This window comes from Musa acuminata, chromosome BXJ2-4 (assembly GCF_036884655.1).
Source record: "Musa acuminata AAA Group cultivar baxijiao chromosome BXJ2-4, Cavendish_Baxijiao_AAA, whole genome shotgun sequence".
NCBI classification, from domain to species: Eukaryota; Viridiplantae; Streptophyta; class Magnoliopsida; order Zingiberales; family Musaceae; genus Musa; species Musa acuminata.
In genome coordinates, this window is record NC_088341.1 from 22,562,015 (window position 1) to 22,573,421 (window position 11,407).

Here is an 11,407-nt window from a genome sequence, read left to right on the forward strand (position 1 = left end):
GGCATGTGCTCCTCCTGATTGGATCATATATTCTCTGCAGACACTCGATGAGTGCATCACACGATACAGCAACCTAGCAATATACTAAGATGGGAAGCACCTCCATTCTCTCATCAATAGTAAGAAGGTCTCTGTTTTTGCCACTATCACAATCTTTTTTTCTTATTCTCTCTTTGTTTATGTATGTTATTTAGACTTTTGATCAGTTAGGTTTAGTGTTCTTGAACCTGCTTCATCTTAGATGTTGTTTAGACGATAGGTTTGTGGTTCTGCAATCGCTTGCCAGGAATACCTCTGAGTTGATCTTTTGCGAAGGCTCGAAGGCAAGGTCGCCCTGATCACCGGCGGCGCCAGCGGCATCGGCGAGTGCACGGCCAAGCTGTTCGCCCAACATGGGGCGCGAGTCGTGGTCGTGGACATCCAGGACGACAAGGGCCACTCTCTCTGTGCCGACCTTGGTCCCGCCGTCGCCTCCTACGTCCACTGCGACGTCACCATTGAGGCCGACGTCAAGCACGCCGTCGACACCGCCGTCTCCCTCCAAGGGAAGCTCGACATCATGTTCAACAACGCGGGCGTCGTCGACGATTTGAGCAGTGGCTTCCTCAACTGCGAGAAGTCGGCCTTCGAGAAGGTGGTGGCCGTCAACGTGCTTGGCACCTACCTGGGGACGAAGCACGCGGCGCGCGTCATGGCGCCGGCGCGCGCAGGCAGCATCGTGACGACGGCGAGCGCGGCGTCGGTGATGGGGGGGCTCGCGTCGCCGGCGTACACGTGCTCGAAGCACGCGGTGGTGGGGCTGATGCGGTGTGCCGCGGCGGAGTTGGGGCCGTTTCGGGTGCGCGCGAACTGCGTGTCACCGCACGCAGTGGCGACGCCGATGGCGAAGACGGCGTTGGGCTTCACCGACGATGAGGAGCTGGAAAGGCTGGTGGAGGCGACGGCCAACCTCAAGGGCACGATGCTGAAGGCGCAGGACCTGGCCGAGGCGGTGCTTTACTTGGGCAGCGATGAGTCAAGGTACGTCAGCGGGCACAACCTTCTGGTCGACGGAGGGTTCACCGTGACCAAGAGGTGGTAGCCATCCAGCGATGCAGACAGCTTCTGCAATTGCTTGCAATAAGTGATGAGGGAAATGGAACTGTTAACGCAGGAATCAACATTCTGCCAGTAGTCTTTGCTTGGTGTGAAACTTACGTTGGTTTTGGCATTCACCAATTGGCATCCTCCACGACCGTACCAGACATGCAAAACCAATAATAGTTCATTGAAGCCTTCCATAAACAAAGGTAGCTATGACTCAGAAGATTTATAATATCCCACACTAGCATTAAAAGACTGCATCAAATACAACAGCAGTCTTAAGCACAGCCATTTTGTCATGAATACCAAGCATTCAGCGTCTCCTATATATCACGCAAATCATGTGCCATTAAGTTATAAATAACTAAATGTTCATCTCTTATATATAACTAAATGTGCATCTCTATAATTATAAGATCGTACTAAATTATAAAATTTAAAATCATATCACCATCTTTATTTTTTTCCTCGTAACCAAAGCTATCGTGTCCCCTTTATATTTATCATATGCTTTCACAATATGATCATTTAAATCTCCTCTAATTTTAGGTTTTTTCATTATAAACATTCCTAGCATGATATGTTGAATCTCGGATTTTGATGATAAAATCAATTGATAAGTGTTTATGATTTAACCTGTGTTTTGAGTGACATAATACTTCGATCAGGATGAAACAATTAAAGCAGGAAGAATCATGTTAGGTCGGGGGAAAACATGTCAGAAGATTGGACGTTGAGCCGGTGGATCGGTCGACGTATCGACAGAAGATTTCGAGCCATAGATTCGGGCATCGAACCAAGAAGAGCGGATATTGCGCTAAGGATATCAGAGTTACGGAGTCAACTGGCCGATTGGGCAATAGTCCGCAAGATAGAACGATGCACCGAAGAATCGGACGAAGCGTCAAGAGACCAATGAAATGTCGGACAACATGATTCATGCTTAGTATTAATTGTCTAAATCGAAGTGTATTTTTACATATGCAGGATTAACTACGATAGCATGACATAAAGCAAACTGAAGTCTCGGGGTCAAGGACATGATTTCGTTGGGAGTTTGAGAGTTAATCGGAAGTCCAGACTTTCGTTGGAAGTTCTGTAGGAACCAACCGAGAAGTCCAGGTGCTTACCAAAGGAGCTCGTCAGAACTCGCAAAGAAGATCGTCGTGAAGTCCAAGAGCTTGTTGGGAGTCCGTTGGAATATTGCCCGAGAGTTCGTCGAAAGTTCACCGAAAGATCACCGGAAGCTCGTCGGAAGAAACCAAGATATAAGGACTTGTTTAGCTTAGTAAATGTCTTAGATTTCGTAGTTAGCACCTAATTAGATTTCTTAATAATCTCATAACCCTTGGGCGTCCAATGATAACACACTAAAAAAATGATATTTTTAAACTGTATAAAGTCCTTGACCTTCGTACTGCCACAAAATCCTTACGTAAGACCATTGAACCCACCATATTTACTCAAGCCCAAAAGTCTTTACATGACTCTATATGAACCTTTGTACCCTTGTACCCTTTCATCACATATAAAATATCGAGTGTAAGTAGATTTTTTGAATTAAGCGGAACCCAAATGGATCCATTACCAGATATAAAGTACGACTAGTAGCCAAAGGGTTTCATCAACGACTTGGTATTGGCTTCCTAGAGACATTTAGTCCGGTTGTTAAACTCATAACAATCCAACTTATCTTGAGTTTGGCTATCATAAAAGGTTGACACTTATGACAATTGGATATTAACAATACCTTTTTATAGAGGACTCTAACTGAAGACATTTTTGTTAGGATCGAGAGCACTAAGAGGGGGGGGGGGGTGAATTAGTGCAGCGGATAACTTTGTACGATTAAAATCGAAAGCTGCGTTTGAACGATAAAGACAGCTCTATATGAAAGTTGATACTAAGCAAGATTGCAGTCAATCTATGCAGGCAGTTTGCAGCTATGAAGAAAACCAGAATATCGGCGCAAACTGAAATCCGACGTTCGTACGAAGAAACATGTTTACATCTAAGTGCCGATTCGTAAATCACTTGTTTAGATCAAAAGCAGTTTAAGCAGAAGTATAAAGACAGTGTGCTACTATTGTACAGCTCAAAAAGTAAACTGCAAAAAGCAGATTTACGTCTAAACGCAGATTTACGTCTAAACGTAGATTTACGTCTGAACTTTGAAACTCGTTTGTAAACTCGCAGAAGGCAGTATGCAGTTGAAATCAAGACGTAAACGTAAACTGAAATCTAATGATTGTACGAGGAAAGCCGATTTACGTCTAAATGCAGATTTTCGTCTAAACCTTGAAACTCGTTCGTAAAAATTGCAGAAGACAGTTTGTAATTATAAATAGAATCAAAACGTAAATGTAAACTGCAAAGAAACTCGTTCGTAAAAGCGCAGAAGACAGTTTGCAGTTACAAGTGGAATCAAGACATAAACGTAAACTGTAAAGAAACTCGTTCGTAAAAGCGCAGAAGAGCAGTAGCTATGTAGGAGGTTTACAGTAATGATAAAGTGCTCAAAATAAAAGCAAACCAGAGATTTAGAGTGGTTCGGTCAGTCTTGACCTACTCCACTTTTGGCTTCCTCCACCGACGAGGTCACCGACGTCAACTAGGGGCCTTCCTTCAATAGGCGAAGGCCAACTGCCCTTTTACAGTTTCACTCCTTTTGACGGGATCAGGAGACAACCCTTACAGAACCTTTCTCTCCTCTCTTTACAACTCAAGACTTGAAGAACAGAAAGAGGAGAACTTTTGGACTTTACACAAATTTGAGCTCTTAGAATCACAGAAAAGATCAAGAATTCGATGTAGGTCTGTATCTTTTCAGTGCTGAATGGGTGGGGTATTTATAGGCCCCAACCCAGTTCAAATTTGGAGCTCAAAATGATCAAATCCCGGAATTTCTTGATCAGGCGGTTGCACCTCCTGACTGGAGAGGTTGCACCGCCTAGCAGAGCTCGAAGACTGAGCCTCTGGGCGGTGCTACCTCTTTCAGGGGCGGTTGCACCTCTTTGCCAGAGCTCGAAGACCGAGCTCAGGCGGTTGCACCGCCTGACTGGAGAGGTTGCACCGCCTGGCAGAGCTCGAAACTTGAGCTCTGGCAGTGCTACCTCCTAACAGAGGAGGTTGCACTGCCCAGTCTCGCTCGGAGACTGAGCCCTGGGCGGTTGCACCTCTTGGCTGGGGCGGTTGCACCGCCCAGTCTCGCTAGGAGACATAGCTTGGGCGGTGCTACCTCCCTGCCTGGGCGGTTGCACCTCCCACAGCAACCTGGGTCCAAATGGGTTGAACCATTCGACCCAATTTGAGTTCTTCAGGGGCCCAATTGTCCCAGGATTAAGCTAATGGGATCACCTCCCATTTCTAACTTAATCAAAGTGCTAACTACGATTATTTCCTAAGACATATTATGCAGCTTGCTTCGGTGCGTCACTCGCTTCTTCCGGCGAGTTTCCGGCGAACTTCCGTCGATCATCCGATGAACCCTCGGTGATGCTCCTGCGGACTTCCGGCAAACTCCTGGACTGCGACGATCCACTTGGCAAGTTCCGACGAGCTCCTTTGGCAAGCTTTTGGACTTCTCGGATTTGTTCCCGCAGAACCTCCGACGACTGTCCGAACTTCCGTCGAGCTCTCGAACTCCCAACGTGATCATTGTCATGACTCCGGCGCAACTCCTGCTGCATGTCTTACTTTCATCATAGTTAATCCTGCACACTTATCTCAACACATACATTAGACAACAAATGACAATTGACTTCATCATCAAAATCCGAGATTCAACAATCTCCCCCTTTTTGATGATGACAATCAATTGATAATGGAGTTAACCTTAACTCCCCCTGTCTATATGCCATACTTCTTGAATTTAAAAACTTTATAAATTCAAGAGACATATTCCCATCATGATTCCTATCATAATGTATCTCTTTGAAGATGATGTCAAGGCTTGACATACATTTTCAAATATAACAAGTTTGAATGATGGTTATTGTAGCAATTCATCATATTGTAAGATATCGACATGTAAAGCTGTGAAGCAAGATTTTGATATTATTACATGATGTACACATTTCGAATATTTTAGCAAGTGTAGCATTGCATCACATGGTAAGATATCAGTTCGTACGATGCAAATTTTTGTTTGATATCTTGATACAGGGCATATGGCAATCATATATTTCTTGGTGATACAAGTATGGCCTAATTATAGCATCAGTGATAGCAACCATATCAACATCAGTAATAGCAACCATATCATTATCAGTGATAGCAGGTATGGCCTAATCATAACATCAGTAATAGCAACCATATCAATTCATATTTTTCTCCCCCTTTGTCATCAACAAAAAGCATGGTAGCATTATCAAAAAGCATGGTAGATGTGATTCCAGCAGGTTATCAAGCACATAAAGGAAGGCATAACACATATAATGCTTTGAATATCTCTTCTCCTTGTTATGTTATAGTTCGTTGCTTGAAGTAGGAAACTCATTTTTCAAAAAGTTTTCATAAGAGTGTACAGGAAAATCCTATTTTTAGCATTCAAACCGAAAATAAGATGAACTTCTTACATGCATTCGGATACGAGTAAGCTACTGATTTTCAAAAAACATTTGTCACATAATTTCCAACATGTTATTTGATCAAGTGATACCAAGTCATGTAATCAATAACGTTCGAAAAATAATTTTAGCTAGTTTAAGTATTCGGACACATCAACATTCCTAATTCTCTTCTTATGAAATCAAATTGTTCTTCACTTAGAGGTTTTGTAAAGATATCAGCTAGTTGATGTTTCGTATCAATGAATTCTATGATTACATCATGATTCGTAACATGATCTCGTATAAAGTGATGTCTGATATCAATATGTTTTGTTCTTGAGTGTTGTATAGGGTTTTTTGTTAGGCATATTGCACTTGTGTTATCACATTTAATGGGAATGTTTTTAAGATGAACTTTATAATCTTCTAAGGTATTTTTCATCCAAACAACTTGTGCATAGCATGCACTTGCTGCAATATATTCAGCTTCGGTTGTTGATAGTGCAACCGAGTTTTGTTTCTTAGATGACCAGGAAACAAGGGTATGTCCTAAGAATTGACATGTTCCTGATGTACTTTTTCTATCTAATCTACAGCCAGCGAAGTCCGCATCAGCATAAGTAATTAACTCAAGCTTCTCTGATTTTGGGTACTATAATCCTAGATTTGTGGTACCATTAAGATATCTGAGTATTCTTTTAACTGCTTTGAGATGAGATATCTTAGGGTTTGATTGAAATCTAGCACAAAGTCCTACACTGAACATTATGTCTGGTCTAGTTGCAGTGAGGTAAAGTAAACTTCCTATCATACCCCTATAGGTTTTTTGATCGAAGCTTTCTCCACTTTCATCAATTTCTAACTTAGTGGAGGTGCTCATAGGAGTGTTAATAGCTTTTGAGTTATTCATATTAAACTTCTTTAGTAAACTCATAGCATATTTAGTTTGACTAATAAAGATGCAATTGCTTAGTTGTTTGATTTGTAGACCTAAAAAGAATGTTAACTCTCCCATTAGACTCATTTCGAATTCAAGACTCATAGTTTTAGCAAATGATTCACAAAGAGATTCATTCATAGAACCAAAGATAATATCATCAACATAAATTTGAACAATGAGAAAATTATTTTCAAAGTTCTTGATGAATAATGTAGTATCAACCTTGCCTTTTATGAAATTAATTTTAATAAGAAAAGAACTAAGTCTCTCATACCAAGCCCTTGGAGCTTGTTTTAAACCATAGAGAGCTTTAGTTAATCTAAACACATGATTAGGGAGACTATTATTTTCAAATTCAGGAGGTTGTTCAACATAGACTTCTTCGGAGATAAAGCCATTAAGAAAAGCGCTTTTAACATCCATTTGAAATAATTTAAAATTATTACTACTAGCGTAGGCAAGGAGCATTCTTATGGCTTCTAATCGAGCCACAGGAGCGAAGGTTTCTTCATAATCGATACCTTCTTCTTGGTTGAAACCTTTGGCCACTAATCTAGCCTTGTTTCTAACCACGATACCATTTTCATCTTGCTTGTTTCTAAAGACCCATTTAGTACCAATAACTAAATGGTCATTTGGCCTAGGAACAAGCGTCCACACCTCATTTCTCTCAAATTGATTCAATTCATCTTGCATTGCGATAATCCATGAATCATCTTTCATGGCTTCATCAACACATTTGGGTTCAATTTGGGAGAGAAAGGCGGCGTTGGCACAAAAATTTTTAAAGGAAGATCGTGTTTGAACCCCCTTTGATGTGTCTCCTAAGATTAGCTCCTTAGGATGAGCATCTACATACTTCCAATCCTTGGGTAAGGAAATCTGGGAAGTGGATGCATCCAAGTTGCTAGTTGGAGACGGAGTTTCGTTTAAATTCAAAGAATCAAAATTAACATCATCGTCAAGATCATTTTTCCTAATTTCGGAAATCTCATTGAAAACAACATGGATGGATTCTTCAATAATTAAAGTTCTTTTATTGAAAATACGAAAAGCTTTAGAAACCGAAGAATAATCAAGAAAGATTCCTTCATCAGATTTAGAATCGAATTTTCCTAAGTTATCCTTTTCATTTAAGATAAAACATTTACACCCAAAGACTTTAAAATATGAGACATTGGGTTTTTTGTTATTCCATAACTCATAAGGAGTTTTGGTGAGTAAGGGTCTTACTAGAACTCTATTCAAAATATAGCATGCAGTGTTTACGGCTTCGGCCCAAAAATATTTGGGTAGGCTATGTTCATTCAACATGGTTCTTGCCATTTCTTGTAGATTTCAATTTTTTCTTTCTACTACCCCATTTTGTTGAGGATTTCTTCGAGTAGAGAAGTTATGGTTGTATCCATTGAGTTCACAGAATTCTTGGAAGTCATGGTTTTGAAATTCTCCACCATGATCACTTCTAATTGACGAAATCATAGAACCCTTCTGATTTTGAACAAGTTTACAAAACTTGGTAAAGTATTTAAAGCATTCATTTTTTTGTTTTAAGAAGTAGGTCCATGTATATCTGCTATAGTCATCAACAATGACAAAGGCGTACTTGCTACCTCCAAGACTCGATGTAGAGATTGGTCCGAATAAGTCCATATGGATCAATTGTAAGGGCCTAGAGGTGCTTATTTAATTCTTATATTTGAAACTACCCTTAATTTGTTTACCTAATTGGCAAGCATCACATACATTATCTTTGATGAACTTGATATTAGGAATTCCTCTTACAAGTTCTCTAGATGATATTTGAGTGATTAGTTTCATGCTAGCATGACCTAATCTTCTTTGCCATAGCCAAGCATCCTCATTCATAACCGCAAAACACATTTCATCACATAAATCACTGATGTTAATAGTGTATACGTTATTTTATTTTAATGCAATCATAGACATGTTCTTATGTGGTTTTTCAATGATGCAAGCATTAGATTCGAATTTGACAGTATATCCTTTATCACATAATTGACTAATGCTCAAGAGGTTATGTTTTAAACCATCAACTAACAAAACATCTTCAATAAAGAAGTTGGATTTGTTACCTATGGTTCCTTTGCCAATGATTTTACCCTTGTTGTTGTCTCCGAAGGTGACATAGCCTTCGTCTATGCTAGTGAGCTTAGAGAATTGAGATGGATCTCCGGTCATATGCCTTGAGCATCCACTATCAAGGTACCATCTCTTGCTCCTAGCTTGCGATGGTGTGGGTTTCTACAAGAAAGGATAATTTTTAGGTACCCATTTGCTTTTGGGTGCCTGAAGGATAGATCTACATTGTTTATCATGTTGCATAGAGTTTATCATGGTTCCTTTAGGAACCCAAATCAATTTGTTTGGACTAATTTTCTTGAATGGACAATAATGCGTCTTATATCCAATTTTGCAACAAAAGTTACATTTTGCTTGGTGTTGAACATGTAAGATGGGGCCTTTTATAAAGGTGGTTGGATTTAGGTGAGGACTTCTTACAAATCCAATTCCACTTCTTTTTGGAACGTGACCCTTGTTTGCAAGGATCATGTTCAATGACTTGCTACCAACCTCGAATTTCTTCAAGGTGTCCTTAAGTAGCAGGTTTTCTTTTTGGAGAGTTTCTAGATCATGACATTTGATACATGAATTTAAACTATCATGATATTCAATTTTTAACTTATCAAAATCACAAGTAAGACTTTCATGCTCCTTTTTCAGCAATTTGTATTTTCTATTGATAATTTTGCATTCATCAAATAAGTCATGGAAGGTATTTAATAATTCATCGAAAGATAAATCAGCATCTAATAAATTCGTTACCTCCTCTCCGATGGCCATTAAGGCATAATGAGCAACTTGCTCGGTATTGGACTCCTCTTCTTCAGACGCGCTCGAATCATCCCATGTTGCTTTGAGCGCCTTCTTTTTTGTTGTTCTCTTTTTGGCTTAGGGACAGTCACTCTTGTAGTGTCCCGGCTTTTTGCACTCATAGCAAATAACTTGGTCTTTCTTGGGTTCAAGTTTACTTTTAGTGTCATTCTTAAACTTGTTTCTTTTAATGAATTTTTTAAATTTTCTTGTTAGAAGTGCCAAGTCATCATCACAGTCCTCATCAATTGAGTTTTCTTTCAAGTGATCTTCCAAAGTTCTAAGTGCCATATCCTTCCTGTTCTTTGGAAGGATGTCTTCTTGCTCTTCATGAGCTTTGCAAGTCATCTCGTAGGTCATTAATGACCCAATTAGTTCTTCAAGAGGGAAGTTGTTTAGATCTTTTGCCTCTTGAATAGCAGTGACTTTAGGATCCCAACTCTTAGGAAGGGATCTTAGAATCTTATTTACGAGCTCAAAATCCGAAAAACTTTTTCCGAGTCCTTTTAGACCGTTGACAACATCCGTGAAACGGGTAAACATGTCGCCAATAGTCTCACTCGGTTTCATCCGAAAAAGTTCGAAAGAGTGTAACAAAAGATTGATTTTTGACTCTTTTACTCTACTTGTGCCTTCATGAGTCACTTCGAGTGTGTGCCAAATATCAAATGCAGTTTCACAAATCGAAACACGATTAAACTCGTTTTTATCAAGTGCGCAAAATAAGGCATTCATAGCCTTTGCATTAAGAGCGAAAGCCTTCTTCTCCGAATCGTTCCAATCGATCATTGGAAGAGAAGACTTTGAAAAACCATTCTCGACAAAATTCCAGAGTTCAACGTCCATAGAAATAAGAAAAATCCTCATTCGGGTCTTCCAATAGGTGTAGTCCGTCCCATTAAACATGGGTGGACGTGTAATGGAATGACCCTCTTGGTTTCCGGCGCAAGCCATCTCTCTTGGGTTTTAATCCGTTTGAGAGTTAACCGGGCTCTGATACCAATTGTTAGGATCAAGAGCACTAAGAGGGGGGGGGGGGGGGGGTGAATTAGTGCAGCGGATAACTTTGTACGATTAAAATCGAAAGCTGCGTTTGAACGATAAAGACAGCTCTATATGAAAGTTGATACTAAGCAAGATTGCAGTCAATCTATGCAGGCAGTTTGCAACTATGAAGAAAACCAGAATATCGGCGCAAACTGAAATCCGACGTTCGTACGAAGAAACAGGTTTACGTCTAAGTGCCGATTCGTAAATCACTTGTTTAGATCAAAAGCAGTTTAAGCAGAAGTATAAAGACAGTGTGCTGCTATTGTACAGCTCAAAAAGTAAACTGCAAAAAGCAGATTTATGTCTAAACGCAGATTTACGTCTAAACACAGATTTACGTCTAAACGCAGATTTACGTCTGAACTTTGAAACTCGTTTGTAAACTCGCAGAAGGTAGTATGCAGTTGAAATCAAGACGTAAACGTAAACTGAAATCTGATGATTGTACGAGGAAAGCCGATTTATGTCTAAATGCAGATTTTCGTCTAAACCTTGAAACTCGTTCATAAAAATTGCAGAAGACAGTTTGCAGTTATAAATAGAATCAAAACGTAAATGTAAACTGCAAAGAAACTCATTCGTAAAAGCGCAGAAGACAGTTTGCAGTTACAAGTGGAATCAAGACATAAACGTAAACTTTAAAGAAATTCGTTCGTAAAAGCGCAGAAGAGCAGTAGCTATGTAGGAGGTTTGCATTAATGATAAAGTGCTCAAAATAAAAGCAAACCAGAGATTTAGAGTGGTTCGGTCAGTCTTGACCTACTCCACTTTTGGCTTCCTCCACCGACGAGGTCTTCGACGTCAACTAGGGGCCTTCCTTCAATAGGCGAAGGCCAACTGCCCTTTTACAGTTTCACTCCTTTTGACGGGATCAGGAGATAACCCTTAC

General features: G+C 40.1%; 1 protein-coding gene across 1 annotated transcript; it reads left to right on the forward strand.

Moving 5' to 3' along the window:
• On the forward strand, nucleotides 1–1,170 carry LOC135609050 (momilactone A synthase-like). The gene is made up of 2 exons (XM_065102136.1): nucleotides 1–127; nucleotides 316–1,170. Exons 1-2 carry the CDS (start codon nucleotides 90–92, stop codon nucleotides 1,079–1,081), a joined length of 804 nt encoding a protein of 267 aa, XP_064958208.1. The 5' UTR covers nucleotides 1–89; the 3' UTR covers nucleotides 1,082–1,170.
• Nucleotides 1,171–11,407: the final 10,237 nt, after the last annotated feature.

What these genes read in the sequence shown, in the direction of transcription:
- LOC135609050 (XM_065102136.1), top strand. Translation starts at nt 90, where the DNA reads ATGGGAAGCACCTCCATTCTCTCATCAATAGTAAGAAG. An exon ending in CTCTCATCAATAGTAAGAAG is followed by an intron (nt 128 to 315) that starts GTCTCTGTTTTT and finishes TCTTTTGCGAAG; the next exon opens with GCTCGAAGGCAAGGTCGCCC.